Raw genomic sequence first — 17034 nt, forward strand, 5'->3', positions numbered from 1 at the left:
TATCATTAGAAGTTATCCCAACTTTATTATGTGTGGTCATGGATACACATTGCTAATGGCTTCTCTCTAGCCACTACAGTATTACTATGGTAAAATGATCATTTAATTTAAATTTACATTTAATATTGTAACCTCTCAGTGACTAAGGGCTCAGTGGATTACATCGGTTCATTACCCACGAGGTTCACACTGACTGTACTGTAAGTGCTTTCTTTGTTCAAACAATATTTGTACCCCCCGCTTTAATTCTGGGATGAACTTTCTGTATGTTTCTGATATATTGTCTTTTGAAAATACCCGTGACATTATCAGACATGCAGCTTGTAAATGTATTCGTAAAATCTTACCTAATAGGATTAAAAATATGCAATTCTAGGACATCAGAAAATGAGATTTTCTCTGCAATAATGACACTTAAATACACTCCAATTTACATGCATCCATATATTCCCATATTTTTTTATTTATTTGATTATTTTTGCATGTTGTGTTCATTTTTCCATGCTTTGTTGCTTTCCTGCTTGTTCCTTTTGGCGCCCAAAGCTTCTGTCAGAGCGGGAATCGTAATTGACAAGCTGCCTCCTTCAAGCTGGAGGGGAGAATGCGACTGCCTTTAAATTAAGCTTTGTAACATTCCAGCCTCTGAGCTGCTATCAGATGTCTTGCAATGCACACTTAAGGATTAGTTCGGGTTATTTAATAGCAGTATTGTGGAATAAAAAGTTGAAAAAGAATATTTGGATATTTTTCTTTCTTTTGTCTTTTTTCTTTTTTTTTGGCAGATGAAATGTTGAGCATTTTCACATGTATGTTCATCTCTGTCCTGGCACTAGTCTTTCTACTTTCACAAAGAACACAAATTAATGGGGAAAAAAGTCATACTGATCTGAAAAACAGATGTCTAAAAAGGCCCTTTTTAAAGTTGCCCATAGGGGAATTCGCATTGCTGGAAGTGGGGCAAGTAACATGGAAGACAATACTATAGAGGTTTAATTATCCAGCCATCAGAAATGAAAAGGGAGAAAAGGAGAACTGAGACTAATAATGGAATCACAGTCTTATGTTCTGGGTTTCTCGGTTTCTTCTTTTTTCCTTTTTTCTTTTCTATCATCTAAAGAATTCATTCTCCAAAACGCACTACTTACCCTTCAATCAGCTTCCCATCATCAAGTCCAAAGGGTTCAGAGATGAAGAGGGAGACAAAACTCGGATCTCACTCTTTTTTCCTTTTTATGTGTGGAGCGATTGAAAATATCATCTAAATGACTGGAGGTAGAGAAGGAACAATCTAGGGGCATTCAGTATTGCTTCTTTGATACATAATGTTTGATAGAATTGTATTTTACCATCTCTTAAGTGTAAAGAGTTGTTTGTTACAGTAGCTATTGAAGTGCAGGTGTGTGCATCTAGTTCACGTAGTAACAGGAGTTTTCTACGTAACGGAACACTGAGGAGTGTTTCTGTTATGAACCAGGGAGGTTACTAACTGAAACTGCTATTTTAAATATAATTTCCATTTTGCATTGACATAAACCTTTGCAGGACCAGTTTACCCTTCCTGGGACAGGGTTAACATGGGAGAGATGTCTGGTTGCTGGGCCTTAGCCTGAAGCAGCTACATGGGTCTGCCCTCCTGTGGGCCCACTACCTACAGGAGCTGTAGGGGTTCAGTACTATATGGATTGTGACGCATGCAATGTTACTTCACTGGTGCAGTACGTGAGGTTGAGGGATATTAATTCAATATTAATCCAATATTGGCTCAACGCACAATTTAGGCTCTGGAATCAGTTTTGTGGAGAGGAGTTGGACTTGCTCCAAGCGTAATGCGACTGGCAGAGTATACTTGTATCCCCCCAATTTGGTGCCAGCACGTTAAGATATTTTCCAGTGGACAAGATGGTTGCTTCCCTGTACCTTCAGGTCAGAGGACTGGTCCTGATTGTTTTTCTTGTGTACCTGCCAAATGACAGTTCAGAGTACCCAGCTTTGGTGGGGTGTCAGAGTGTTTAATGTGGGGATTTCGTTGTCTTGCTGATTGACTTCAGGGTATGATTGGGAGTTACTGCCTTCCATTACTGATCAAGCATAAGATGTCAATTAGTGCACATTGCAGCAAGACACGCTAAGGTGCAAGTCAGTAATCGAGTTTTGTGATCGTGTCATCAGGAGCTGCAGCTGCAAGATAACTGGTGCCAATTGTAGCAGTAATCCCAGTCACACTGGAAGTCAAAGGAGCTGTCAGGCTGTAGAAAGGGTCTGATTGGGTTGGTCAGCCTAACTGTGTAGGTTACATCGTAGATTCTGCAAAGATTCACCCAAGGAGTTTAAATCAGGCAGTAGGGTGCCCAGAGGGTTTGCAGTTATAACATACCTACGGTTTAGATTTCCCACTGAAGCATAAATCTCTAGTTTGACTGCTGCCCCTACCACCCAAACCCAAATAAGTGGCAAAGAATGCATGGATGGATAAAACTTTGCCCTTGTATTTTACAGATGCCTGGTTGAAATGTTTCCACAGTATGGTTTGTTTTTGAATTCAAGCTTTGACTTGGTTGAAGCTTTCAAAGGAAGAAATATTGGGATGACCAACAATGAAAATACTGTGATATCGCTGAACTGGAAAAGTGGAAGAAAAAGGATGGATGAAAATATAGAAAAATAGAGAAAGTATTGTAACTTTTGTCCTTATCTACCAAGGAGATTTTTCAGTTATGTTAAAAGTGGACAGTGAAGTAAAATTTACTATACGGAATATTATGCAAGATCATTTGCAGTATTTATTTTTTGTTTGTTTGCATGATTGTTTTGGGTTTGTTTGTTTTGGGGAGGGGGGGTTAGCATGCACCCTTTTTTTTTAACTGCAACATTATATGCAGAGCAATTTCTGTAGTTCTGTGTATGCCTGAAATGCTTTCCTTACTGAATTTTGTAAATATCTGATGTCGATGTTCCTTTTGACCTCGGATTAACTTCCAGTTATGTGTCAGGCTAGGCAGCCTGTAAGATTTCCTCTCATCTCTTATCTGGCTTTGCCCTGAGACCCCGGGTGATCAGATCCCATGTTGCACTCTGTTGATGTTGTGTTGTCTGCTGGGCATTGTTGTCCACAGATATAAAAAAAAATATGATAAGGGCAAATCACTGGACTTGAACAGCAAAGCTGACAGTCCTTTAATTGGACATTACTCAAGGCCAAAACTCATATTTCTTGTTGTGCTTGATCTTAAGAGATTCTCAAATGCACTCTCTGCTGGGGTTCAATTTTTTTTGAATCAATAATTAATGGTCAGTGTTATTTATTCATGTGTATCTTTGCCAATTACGTAGTGTCTAATTAACAATTTCAATAATTGATATTTAGTTCTGAAAGGGTTCAGTATCTTGGGCTGATGAAAAATGCATGAGCAGGGATATGGACTGGGTTTTGTTTTTTGTTCTGAGAGAGCTTGATGCTCGGGGCTAATACCAGGCCACTTTGACTCCAACTCTTTGAGTTGGCACTGGCCTTGTGATGTGGATCTAATATGGGCATCTTTCATGGACCCAAAGCGCTTACTCTGTACCATGTGATCTCATAAAGACTCCAACATGCCCATCCTCAGATACCCTTTTTTATGGTCTTTAATAGTGAACTTCAAAGAATAAGCTTCTGTTTCCTTGATAATTTTTCTTTGTGTATGTGGATCTGTAATATCACGAAAAACTGTAGAAACTCTTGGTATTGTTAGGACCTCAGTGATTCCACTACAGTGTCTAACTCTGTGGCCTGATGAAACTAAAGTTCAATCACCATATTAAAGAGAAAAATACCCCTCAGATTTATGACAAGCTATATCCCCTTGATCTTTTGACAGTGACAGCTGTAGCAGTCAATAGAAAATTAACAAAGGCTTCCTTTAGTTGACTTTCATCAAGTTTTCATTTATTGTGATTCCAGGAGGACAGGAGGTTAGGGACCGGCGAGGCAAAACATTCTGCTATGGAACGACCAAAGCATTGCTTGAGCACTAAGTTGGGTAGTAATTTTACCCAACAATGCAAAGCAATAAAACGGGAACCCCAACATCCGACGCATCCAAACCCGCATCATTAAAATGTATGATTTCAGGTTTGAACATCACAGTGTTGAGACCACACTGAAACAATACAGCCATTAAGGGAACAAGAGGGTGGTATTCTTAATGATGGGATTAAATAAGGGTTAAAAATAAAAGTAATGGGAATCAGTTGAGCTCAGTGACACGTCTCAGAGAGCCAATGGTGGGACTGGCGCTTCCCCACTCGCTGTGCCTCCTGTATTCTCCAGGACGCAAGAAGTACTGGCGTCCCCTATAGTTGGGGTGTTCGTGCAGCATCCAGTAGCCCTCCATGACATTGACGGAGGAGATATCACGGGTGTGGAAACGCTCGTTCAGGTCTGGGCAGTCTTCCATTAGCTCCATGTTTTGACCGCCAAAGTCAGATCGCTCGAAGATCTTCATCCTGTAGTTCCCATTATACTAGGGAAGAAATAAGAGAATAAGATAATACCACAAATTAAGGTAAAAATGTCTTTTTTGTTGCAGTCAGCCAGGATAAATTATCCTGACTAGTTACCCAGTCTACACTTCGAGATGTGTTAAAATAATCCTGGCTACTGGCATTGATGCTTCAAGTAACAGCAGTAGACATAAGAACCAAATGATCCTGAAGAGAAAATGAGTTTAAACTCACAGGAGGCACCATACGACAGGAGCGGATACAGTCATTGAAGCCTGCCCAGCGCTGGTAGTCGGGGTACTCTCCCTTGTGCAGCATGTACTGGTAGCCGCCATAATTTGGCTTTTCGTAGGCCACCCAGCAACCGCTCTCAACTCTTATCGAGTTACAACGGCTGAAGTAGTTTTGCATCTCGGGGCAGTCAGTACTGCACTCATAGTGACGACCCTGGAAGTTCCTGTCTTCATAGAAGATAATCTGCACAGAACAGATGGCTCAGCATTAGTGTATCACCACAGAGATGTTCCAAAGACCACCGCAGAAATGTAACCGTGTAGTTACCTGTCAGGTTTTCAGGCTCTTAAACACTAATAACATGAACGCTTAGTGTTCACTGTTCAGTATTCTGAGCCAGACTTTTAAAGTTAGTTTTATCTAACAAAAGTTTCTGAGTAGAAAATTTGTAAGTGGAGAAATTTGAAAAAAAGATAAGCTTAAGGGAGTACAAAAAAGTCCCAAAAGATGTGCTAGAAGCAAAGCCGAATAAAATAAAGTATAGCATTTGGTACATTGTAATGAATGAACTGTGTAATACTTTTCACAAGTTCTTTGTCTGTTTTCACAGGAAATAGGACTATAAGATCAATTAAATATTTGAGGCTTCTACTATCCTTGAGAGAAGAATTACATTTCCCTGCACTTTTAGCATTTCTTACATTAATTTATAGGTTATGTAAATATGGTAAATAGTCCTAAAGAACTAATGGTATGTTTAACCCAGAGAGCGATACGTTGTTACTCTTTAAAGGTCTTTTACGTTTCATATGACCGAAAGATGTATATATTTTTACAGCTCGTTATCAGAATATATTAGTTCAACTTAATTATTTATCTATAGTGCTTAACAAATATATTAGATCACGACTCAAAGTCAGTTTTTTGTCACAGCTACCCTAAATTGGCAGTGTTGGTAATGATAAAATGATATTTTTAATGCTAAAATATAGTTATTGTTATTCTCCATTAATTTTTAAATCTACAGTCTTACTAAAAAGCCAAATTAAGTCTTATTTTTTACCAAATTATAGGTATTTACTTGCATTCCTGAAAATAAACTTTTGTTTTAGTGGTTAAATGTTATGCTTGAAGTCCAGTGGGAAAAAGTGAATTCAGTTTGGTATTTCCTAATAAATAAAAATATGCTTTTTAAATATTTGTGTTTTCTTTTTTATATATATAACAGGTGATCTAACAAATTTGTAAAGCACTATATTTACTACACAAATCGGTATACCGCACATCAAATATCAGTGAAACATTACATTTGTTAAATTTCTTCCTTACCTTGCCCATTGTAACTGCGTTAAGTTCAGACCAGACCAGATGCGGGGCTCTCCCAGACCTCTTTATAGACCCTGCTTAGATCAGGGCTTTGCAATAGTGAAACAAAGCTTTGTCGTGTCAGCACAGTGCGCTCTATAGACTTCACAACACTATGGCACTGTTGAGCCACCGCAGCCGCTTTGTCTCTGTCAAAGCTCTGTCTGTCTATGGAAAATACTGTCCAACTGCATTTTCTCAAAGGCCTACAATAAGAGTTGCAAACATCTGCCTTTAATGGCATGAATGTTTGAAACCTGCATGCAGACTGTGAAGCTAGACAGAGCAGCAAACAGTCTGAGATCTGACTTGTATTATAAACCCATTCAAGCAGCAGCCTTTGTTGGTTGAATATAATCAGGAAGCAAATATGCTGCCTTGCTAGAGTGTCACTGCAAGTTGCATTCATGTCTACGTTCAAAAAAGAAAGCTCACAAAGGACATCATTATTTTAAAGTTTTGTGTTTAATGTTCATTTGAGATGCACACGGGTGCAGTTTACATGAGAGTCCTCATTCTCCTGAATGAGCCCACCATGGGATTGTGGCAGCCCCAGTCGCCACAGGCCCTGTACTCTCCAGGGCGAAGGAAATACTGGCGTCCCCTGTAGTTGGGGTGCTCGTAGAAGATCCAGTAACCCTCCATGATGTTGCAGGAGAAAATGTCACGGTAGCGGAAGCGGTCATACACGTTGGGGCAGTCATCCATAAACTCCATTGAGTGTCCCATCATGTCTGGCCTGTTGTAGACCCTCATCCTGTAGGATCCCCTATACTGCATTGTGAAAGAAAACAGGGTAATCATGACTATTATGTTATTTTCAATAGGTGTAATCTCTAGAGAACTCTTCCCACAACGAGCTAACTTTTTAATTCAGTACTCGTACTACTTGGTTTCTTTAACTACAAACGAGATTGAGCAACAACTCTTTCGGAGCATGACAGAATTAGTTTTTTTCCTCCTCCCTGAACTGCCAGAAACACTCAATGTGACAAACAGAATTAGAGTGAAGGCACCAAGTCTTATGGGGGGTATGTCATATTCTTTTTAAAGGCTGACTCGGTCTCCTTTGTGGGCCTTGCAGCAGAGACTTTTATGCTATGACCTGTGTGAGTATCTGTAAATGACATCAAAAAGCCAGTGATTGACATCCATATCCAAAGCAGCTTTTGATGTACAAGGTGAGTGTAGCGGGGGGTGGGAGGGTGGGAGGGTGCTACCAATTCTATCTGTCTGTTTGATTGACTTACAGGAGGGAACATCTGGCAGGAGCGGATGCAGTTGTTGAAGCCCATCCACCAGTGGTAGTCAGGGTACTCGCCAGGGCTGAGAATGTACTGGTATCCCATGTAGTGAGGTTTCTCGTAGAGCACGCAGTGGCCGCCGCTGACACGGAGGGAGTTGCAGTAGTTGAAGTGCCTAAAGGTGTCCATGCAGTCACTGCTGCACTCCCAGTGGCGGCCCTGGAAGTTGCGGCCCTCGTAGAAGACGATCTCGAGGAGAGAAGGGAGAGAGAGAGAATACAGTTTATGTTCGGCATAAAGAAATGCTATCTCGTAGACTCGTGAATAGGCTCTCTCTACCAACCCTCTACACTTCTTTACACATTTATTTGCACTGCTTAACAGATGAAAAATAAGGTAACTAAAACCACTGTTTGAGCTGGGGGGGGGGTTCTGCTTGTCCCATCCAAACACATCAAAACAAAGACAAAAGAGTATTTCTGCTGCCCTGTCTTCTCCTTCACTGAATCTCCTTCCTATACATGACTGCATGTTTTCAATTAATGCTATTTTCTCCTTCACCACCTGTCCAAAGCTGTTGCCTTACTGCAGGTGAGCTCATACCTTTCCCATGGTTGTAGGACTGTGGATGTTTGCGCACCGTAGAGTTAGACACACTTAGAGGTCCTTTTATACTCTCCTGCTGACCATGAGGCCTCTGACACATTGGGGACTACTATCTTTACCTTTTCAGATGCCAGCTACTGTTCTCTTTTGTCTCATATCCTATGGGTAACTTATCTCCAAACTGCTAGAGTTTACCTATAGAATTGGCAACCCCCCCTCGCTCACAAAAATGACCACCACACAAGTGCTATTCTGTATTTGCGTGACCCCTGTTCCGCCATGACCTTGTGATGTAGCCTTTTCAAATATAACACAAAGGCTCTTTGGGTGTGAGGCCCCCCTGACAACAAAGCGTCTAAAGTGTACAGCAGCTCAGGTCATTTTTGCGGAGCACTCGCTGAAGTTGTACTCAATGAGGTCATGCTTTTCATTTTGTCTTGCTTGGATGTCACATTGTAACAGTCGCTTTTCATCCGGTCCCAGCTCAAGTTTAGATCGGGGCATTACCGACGAGGTTTAGCTTCTAATTTAACTGTTGCTCAGTTTCCATTAAAGGGAGTTGATGTTGATACTGAGTTGGGCTTTTGAGTTGATGTAATCTAAAGTGATTTGTTGTCTCTTTTTGCTTCCATAGCCTGCAGTTGTACTGTGATGTCAGACGGGACTGGTCTGTTTGCAGATGAACAGACAGGACTGCTCAGTGTGTGTCTGTTTTTGTATGTGTGTGTGTGTTTTTATGATATAAAAGAAGGGGTTCGGGGCATGTGTGCGTTTGAGTCTTTGTATAAAATGATAGATGTTTGGACTTGAGTCTTTGGCTTGTAAGCATAGCCCAGAGCCGAAGGGGAAAAGGCCAGAAAGAGTTGCCGCCATGTATTGTGCTCCCAAAGCCCAGCTGATGCCAGAAAGGTCAGTTCCATCCTTTAGCCTTTCATGGGGATAAAGAGCTCGTGCCCCCTCTCCACTCTGTATGCTTTTTACAGCTTTAACTCTGGAAAAAAAAGGGCTAATGTTTTCAGAAAACACAATAGCCATTATGTTTCTAGGCATAAACACTCCTACCCTGGTAGTATATCCAAAGCCACATGACACTATTTCAATGCTAAGAAACGGCACTGATAAGCTTTTGCTCCTTTGATCACTGATCGACTCGAAACTCTCATAGGCTTCAATAGGTTTCATGTTTGAAGCTCCTCTCTTTTTCTGTGACATAAGTAGACCATTGATATCCTTTCATCATGCTGTGTAGCGTAATTGTGGCAGATTATCAGATGGGATGTTGTTTTGTTTTGTGAGTTTCTGGAGCAAATGTTTACTTTGGGAGAAAGGTTTTTATCGGAATGCATAAGAAACATGTTTAGATTTTTCTCATATGTTCACAGATTAATCATTTCTTTCATCACGCTAATTAAACGTAAAGCCTTTTTAGCTGCAAGAGGGCAAGAAATTGTACTCCGTCAAATGCTCGTTTAAGCTCTAAGACCGTGATGCATTTGCTAGAATTTATTCTTTTTTTGTGCTGAGGTGTCTTTGAGTTGGGCTACAGCTAAGCCTGACCCCTGACCTATTTGCAGAGAGAAGCGTGTAACTGTGGTGCAATACAGTGTCTAAACTGAGGGAAAAAAGTGATTGCCACTGTCATTACTGTCATTGTTCTCATTTTCATCATTGAGGAACATCAGCTAACCCTAACTCATTAGTCGGGACCTCGCCATGTTTCTTTGGCACCTTGTTTCACGGGCTCTCAAATGATCATCTTTAGCTGTGCTACAAGACATCTCCTCCCCACCCTGAAGGGAAACTAACATCACAGAGACCCTTGCCTGCTTTCTTAGTTCCCCCCGGAGGAGAAGAAAGCTACCCGCTGCGGAGCTTTCCACTCTTCATCTTAGAATGATGGAAGAAAAGGAAAGTAGAGGGGAACAGAATGGGGGTGGAGACAGGGGGGCTGTATTCGCTGCTCCATTGTGTCCGAGGATCTCGTTGCGCAATCTGTGTAATCGCATGGGAGATGACGACACTATTAGCCCACAGAACGACTGTCAGTTGGGGACCTCAGTGATTGATGCACACTCCACGAATAGAGGAGAAACTCTGACAGATAGCAGCCCAACACTAGTTAACTTGCAACCTTTTTCATCTATCTGGCTTCCCAAAGCAAAACCCATTCGTGTTGCTGATACCTAATTAGAATCTGAATGAGCAATTCAGTCAGTAAAACACAGTTTTTTTGGTCAGAGGAGACTTCTTTCAGTATGAAACAAATCATATTCCCTTAATCCAGACAATAGTCTCTCTGACCCTGATACATACAATAAGTGTCACCCCTAAAATGTTGCTGGTGGAGATAGGAGAGCAACCGTGCTTGTGTGCAGTGTGCAGTCATTACAAAAACACTATGTACTGAGGTGTAAACAAGGGTTCTATGTGAGTTTTGCTCCTGAGAACTGGCTAATCTGGTGCTGAAAATGTGGTATGATGGGAAAGCGCTTGCCAAAAAGCCTCCCACGCCGGGAGTAGAATGAGGACCTCTCTTTTGCTGAGAGATCATCCTCTCCATTCTTTCTGTCAGAAAATCTCCAGGCATCCTCCCTGTCTTGTCACTGCCAGCGCACAGGCTCTATCGGGATTGCCAGACGCAGGAGCCACTGTGAGCCCGTGCCAGGGCCAGGATTTACCGCGATGCGTCTGATGTGCTCCATCTTTTTTGCTGGGGGATAATTAAAAGAGGAAATGGTGTTGGAAGAACAGAGTGGAAAAGCAGGAGAGGAGGGAGGCGCCGGGGGCTTGGAATGAGCAAATGGATGCAGCTGTCAATTATGTTGAATTGTTGATATGTTTGTTTTCCTTTCTCTGAGATTTTGTGTTGAACTGTTCTCCATCAGGATTTAGTTTTAAAGTTTGCAGTAAATCTTCAGACTCTACATGTAATTAAAAAAATATATGTAGGCTAATTAAGAACTTCTCTTAGCAATGAAATCACCATAAAGATTTTGTTTTAGTGCGATGCAGGTGCCCACAGGTGATTAGAAAGATACAACTGTTAATGTTGGTTTATGACTTTTTATGACCTTCTGTTTTATCTGCTGTGGCAGTTTTCTCATACCTGGGCCACACTTTCCAACCTCTATGTCAGATCTTCCTTTCTGTGTTGTGCTTACACATTAAATTTAAGCTTAGAGGTTATTCGCAGCACTCTTCAGTGTTTGATTTCCCTTATCTGTATATTTGTTTTTTGTTTGTTTGTTTTTTTTACAAATCTGTGCCGATCGAATGAACCGAGCATCTTTCTTTATTTGACGAGATCAGTTTGAGATGCTCAGCCATGACCCAAACTCTGTGAAAAGCAGGACGACTCCTTCGTCTCTCAGCAGACGCACTTTGGGGAGTGATGGCTTTTAGTTGCTCTCACTCCTCATCTTCACACTTTGTTTTTGACGTGGCGTGTCTCCCGTATCCCAGAGCTTTAAAGGTTTAAAGAGCAACTTTTCACCCTGTAATCCAGGTGCCTTTCAAACAAGTCACGCTGTTTACTGACACATGACAAAAAAGTTCAACCCCCCTCTCATCTCTTTGCTTACAAGACTGTAACTCACCTCAGAGCTTGGTAGTCATTCCTCCAGAGCGCCCTGAACAAACAGAGCCTCAGCAAGAAGGGCCCCGTGCCTTTCACCAACTCACTAAATTTATAATAAGATGTGATGCTGTTGTTCACTTCTTCAAATTTGTCATCAAAGCAAATGTGTTCTGACAACAGCTAGTGACAAGTGCACCAGAGGAGAGGCAGCAAATCAGCTTTTTCACACCGCATATCAATTATTGATCATGTTGCCCCCCCCCCCCCCACACACACACACACACACACACACTCTCTCTCTCCTCCACCCCACCCCCCCCCCCCCACCCCACCCCACTACCCCACCAAGTAGACACCTTGTGATAATGAAATACATCAATTTAGAAAATAAATAATAAAGTGGGGTCAGCTTCATTGTTGCAAAGCCTTAAGAGCTTGATTGACTGCCTGCACATTTTCCTCGTTGGCAGTCAGGCAGATCAAAGGAGGGTTCCTCTTATTGCCCAAGGCCACTTGCAATTTATTTAGAGGAGCAGTGCTGCTGTCCCAGCAGGTAACATTATTGAGCAGAGACACTCAGGATAATCATATCTTTGAGGTGCCTCTCAAATCCCACCTCTGCCAGCTTTGTCATGCATGCACAAAAATGCATGCATATCATTTACTAAACCCTGTCATTACTATATTAAATTAGGCAGTATATATAAAACTATGTTAATATCTTCACGTGGAGGATCCAGTTGCTGAAAAGTGAGTGGCCCACCTGACCTTAGTATAATTGACTATATTTACATGTCAAATGTGTCAAAAATGAGGAAAGGTGAGGGAATTCAATCATTTGAAGGAATAAAGAAATTGAAGACAAAAAGGGAGATTTAAGTGTATTATAACTATTTAACTCTATAATAAAGCTATAAAGAGAAACAATAAAACTATGAGTTTCATGATTAAGCAAACAACATTACATTTTTGGACACTCCAATCTTCTTTTAGATTTTTTTTTGTATTTTGGTGTGTGTGTGTGTGTGTGTGTGTGTGTGTGTGTGTGTGTGTGTGTGTGCGTGCGTGCGTGCGTGCGTGCGTGCGTGCACAAAGCACATGAATAATAGACAACAAAGAGCATAATAACAGGGTCTATTTTCTGTCGCGACTCACGCGTATGCTTACGGGCCCATGGTTTAAAATAACCTAAAGTCCTAGATGACTCGCTTCTATTACACTCAGTTTAAACAAACTGTTATAGCTAATAAAGCCTTTTTATTTTATGTGTATTATTATGTTACTGCCTACATCCCAGCTTTGAGAAGCATTTAAGTTACTGAAATCTAAACAAGGTTTTGGCTCATTTGATTTCAAGATTTTCCCACCTTATCATATAAAAGAAAGTGAGAGCTTACTTTGATTATTTTATGTTCTAATGTCAAATCCAAAAAAAAGCCCCAAATCTGACCTTTTAGAAAGGTAAATACAAACTAAAAGCTATGTGATTTTTAAAAAAATTAGATCAATATCACAAAGTGAACAGATGAAACAGCCTTTTTTCGTTTAAATAACATTGTATATTTTTAAACTGATTTTGATTTAAAATTTCCAAATCATTTTTAGACAAATATTTATTATTAGCAGCAATTTAGTAAGAAAGAAATGATTATTTTAAAGTTTAAGAATATTTTACACACTAACAACCAGTTAAACAATTGATTGCTTCATGATCTGAATCTATTAATAATCAGTTGTTTGCCTGAAACGTGATAATTCGATTTTATATTATTGCACAGCGAACATATTTATACGTATATTTATTGTTATTTGAAAACTCTGCTTTACTCCCTGTATTAATGCCAGTGTACTTATTAGGAAATTTCCAATAGCTGCTTCTTTGTTCTTATCCACTAAAAGACTACATATTTTCAAACTTTACTATTAAATCTATAGACACATACAGATTTGTTTTTCTGTTATACTGGGACTTTTCAGTGGGGCTCAGTTTGTCTTGATAGTTGGCCAGTTTCAGAAGATATTTGCCAATCAGCTCCAAGCACTAGAGGGCACTGGAAGCTAAAGCATTATCTGGCTGCCTGGTGGCTGTTTTTAAGTCCTTTATACAACAGCCATATCTCAGAGCTGCTTCGATGTGTGTTTGTTTGCTTGCATCTATACATTAGTAGGTAAGCTTGGACTCACATGTATATAGACACGAGTTAGACAATGTGGTACGGCTCCGTGTAAGTCAGTGCCACGACTCGTGTCTGTACTGACGCCTATCAGTGGTCCAACATGGCTCCACCAGGGGAGAACTTTATAAAATCACTAACAGGCTGACATGACCCGTGTCCCTCAGCACACACACTGCTTGTCCACTTGTTTGTAGAAGTCAAACACACACGCTGTACACACAAACACACACGCTCTAGAGTTGGTTTTACAATGCTAGTTTCAAACAAACTTTGACTAGACGGGCACACACTTGTGTGCGCACACACACCCACACAGCATGGTCAAACAAAGTCTCAGATAGACAATGAACAGTTAGCTTTGTAGCAGTTTCAAGCCACTGTGTGTTTTTGAACTGCAGATGTGGATGCTGACTGAAGGATCAGTGCACAAACTGCAGGACTGCAGAGATGGCAGTTCTCCCATAGGGTCTGGCACAGCCCAGGCCTTTTGTGTCGTACACCATTTACACTGTTCATTTAGCCACAGTAAAGAGACTGGTGGTGCTCTCTCTCTCTGTTTTGTGGCAGGTGATCATTTAAAAGTGCATCCTCAAGCTCGTGCGTGCGCATTTTACTCCATATGGCAACCGCAAAGGCTTTTCACAGATATGTTGCTTTAAACGTGTTTTGTCCTGGCCATTCTGGGATAGCAAGGAAAGAATCCAAATTGAGTTCTCCTTTTTCTAGTTGGTATTGAAGACTATAGGTTTTAGAGTTATAAATTCTATACTTATCTCTGTGAAAACTGCTGGTTTTTCCCTTTCCCACTGGGAATTAATTGCAGCCATGAAGCGCATGTATGCGAGGTGGAATCAAGAATATTATTAAGATCGGTGCACAGTTGTTTTGCGTTGAAGGGTAGCAGCGAGACGCACGTGAGGCTTGACTTGATCTGAGTGAGGCCTCGGAGGAGCAGGAGAGAGATGCTGCTGTCCCTGGACTGCGGAGAGAACGGGCCCTCGGCACAGTCCCTGGAAGACCGAAAGCTCCACTCAGGGGAGTTTCAACCAAATTAAAAAACAATGATACACTAAGGGAGAAACTAATGCCAGTTCCCATCATCAAGACCCACATTCTTCACTGTTTTGCTTTTAACTTTTGGTTTGTTTTTTTCCTCTCTCGCCTCTCCCTCTCAGTCTCTGACTCTATTTCTCTTTTCCCTCCGCACTGTTGTTTTCTAGTTTGTTTTCCATCCGTACTCCTCTGGCTGTCGCCAAGCGCTACAGCCACTTTCAAAGGCTCGGCTGTCACGCGCCGCCTTTGAGTCCCGTTTGAAATTTTAACGTACATGTTGTCAGGGTGCCGTCAGGAGTGATTGACAGGTCCGTCCCAGAGCAACACCGGGCTTGGCAGGCTGGTTGTCTTTTGTCAGAGGCAGCCGAGGAGAAGCAACAAAGGAAAGGAGCAGAGGAGGAAAAAAAACATACATAAATAAAACAAAACTGCTCTTACCCATTTCTCAATAAAGACCAAATTAGATTAATCTTAAGGCAGAGCAAGGCAGGGAGGCAGTTGTGGAAAAAGACTTGATATTTTCTCTGGGTTTGTTCCCTGCTATTGATGGTACACTGCTTAGACACTCTCTCAACAGGACACCAAAGGCAGCACAGCACGAGTGATACAAAGAGCCAGCTCTACATATTAATGTTCATTTTCACCTCCCTTCAATGCAGAGAAATTCCAAAGTACACAGTTTGTCCTGGACTCACCTTTGTTTGAAACTGAAGATGTGATGCTTGTGGCCTTGTCTGCAGTAGTTTTTTCCCCTTTAAATAAAAGCTCGATAGTGCCAAGATCTGGTGGAAGAATACAAAAATCCTCTTTCTTTAGAGTGTTGATAACTGGAATAACGGATATGAGTCAACTCAATTCTTAACAATAGCATCTTCAGGAAGAAAACTCTTCACCTGATGTGATGCACCAGTTAATAGATGGAGAAGAGTGTGACAACAAGCCTCCGATATTTTCCTCACCTCTATTTCCATCGCCAGTAAAAAGTATTCTTTTTTTAAACTTGGCAGATACGCAAGATGCTTCTGTTTGCTTTCTTAGGTAATTACCTCACTCGAGCTGTTGTGTAGCTGAATTGCAGGTCAGATTAAGCATTTCTAGGGATGTTGTAATTTCCTATTCTGAGATAAAAGTCACTGATTACGCTCTGCCTCTCTAGACAGCCCAAGAATAAAAGTCTAGGATAAAAATATTCAGTCTTTGAGATTCATATCAACTGCCAGTGTTGGAGTTGCAGGGCAGCGTAGCTGAGCTCGGGGCCCACAGTAGCAGAGCACCCAGTCTGCTCGAGTGTCTTTGAGCAAGACACTGAATCGCTGCCAGCTCCAGCCTGATCTCTGACCTCCCCGTGCAGCGAGCACAAAGCTGCAGACTTCCTCCGAATAAAATCAAAAAATAATGAGAGCAGAAGCGCAGGTTCATGTGAAAGTTGTGCAGAAGTTTTTTTGAACGGTACAATGGAGCGGTGATGATTGATTCAGTGGTTTACATAAAAACGAGGGCATTAACAAGTCTCAGCGCTTTGAAAATCAAGGACAAAAAAAAGAAAAAAAACGTCCCATCTCTCTTTTCACGCAAGAGCGGCTCGGCGTGAAGGGAGTTGAACAACGTCAGCTGCAGGAACTGGAACACCGAAATACAACTGTATGTGCAGTGTTAAGCAAGCTGTTTCTGTCAGCCTGGGTCGTCGACGGTGCTGTGAAATCCTGCACGGGCCCTATTGAGATGTAAACATGAGACGGAAGAGCAAGGACCTGCAGTAAGGACCTTGAAATCTGAAATCTAAATGTGACCGTGAATTGAGGGAAAACACGAGTTCTGGGTGGGTTACTTACTGTAAAATTACTTAATTTTATGTGCCCACATCTACAGAAAACTCCCTTTTTTGTGCGTGAATGTTAGTTTGGCCTCTTTTTTCTTTTGCTCGGTTGTGAGCTACCGATAAATAATTCCCCAGAACCGGGTATTTTTAGAGTTCCATTTATTTCAGCCATCGACAACTTGTGTCAGCAGCTATGGATTTGAATCAGAGGGGAAAGTGTAAGCCTTGTAAAGAGCGAGGGCTTTTGCTTGTATAGAGTACCGCACATGATGGGTTGAGTGACTTCCACTCACTTGCTGAAAGGTTAGGCTTTTCCTTCTGCTGGTATCTTTTTAAAAGAAAACAAGTCTTCTGTTTGATAACTACTTGACATTTGACAGTCTTTTCAGACCAATCAGACGAGTTTTTTTTCTTCTTCTTTTTTTTTTTTGTATTTTTGTTAGCCGCCTGGAAGAGCATCAACAAGGAAAAAAACAT

The 17034-nt window shown here is 41.2% G+C and overlaps 2 protein-coding genes across 2 annotated transcripts; both read right to left on the reverse strand.

Annotated features, from left to right (window-relative positions):
- Positions 1-3898: 3898 nt before the first annotated feature.
- On the reverse strand, positions 3899-6073 carry crygmx (crystallin, gamma MX). Its single transcript, XM_085284698.1, has 3 exons — positions 6046-6073; positions 4717-4959; positions 3899-4502 (listed from the first exon to the last, which is right to left on the reverse strand). Exons 1-3 carry the CDS (start codon positions 6052-6054, stop codon positions 4227-4229), a joined length of 528 nt encoding a protein of 175 aa, XP_085140824.1. The 5' UTR covers positions 6055-6073; the 3' UTR covers positions 3899-4226.
- A 454-nt stretch (positions 6074-6527) lies between these two features.
- crygmxl2 (crystallin, gamma MX, like 2) lies at positions 6528-7965 on the reverse strand. Its single transcript, XM_085284697.1, has 3 exons — positions 7929-7965; positions 7332-7574; positions 6528-6855 (listed from the first exon to the last, which is right to left on the reverse strand). Exons 1-3 carry the CDS (start codon positions 7935-7937, stop codon positions 6580-6582), a joined length of 528 nt encoding a protein of 175 aa, XP_085140823.1. The 5' UTR covers positions 7938-7965; the 3' UTR covers positions 6528-6579.
- Between the last annotated feature and the right edge of the window lie 9069 nt (positions 7966-17034).

Source organism: Mchenga conophoros, linkage group LG8 (assembly GCF_057382185.1).
Source record: "Mchenga conophoros isolate Kocher_MC1m ecotype Shallow Benthic linkage group LG8, M_conophoros_male_GT1.1, whole genome shotgun sequence".
NCBI classification, from domain to species: Eukaryota; Metazoa; Chordata; class Actinopteri; order Cichliformes; family Cichlidae; genus Mchenga; species Mchenga conophoros.

Bases quoted from the DNA above. Each gene is read 5' to 3' on its own strand.
- crygmx (XM_085284698.1), bottom strand. The intron at 4,503-4,716 runs GTGAGTTTAAAC...TTTCTTCCCTAG, and splicing joins CCTGTCGTATGGTGCCTCCT to TATAATGGGAACTACAGGAT.
- crygmxl2 (XM_085284697.1), bottom strand. The intron at 6,856-7,331 runs GTAAGTCAATCA...TTCACAATGCAG, and splicing joins CCTGCCAGATGTTCCCTCCT to TATAGGGGATCCTACAGGAT.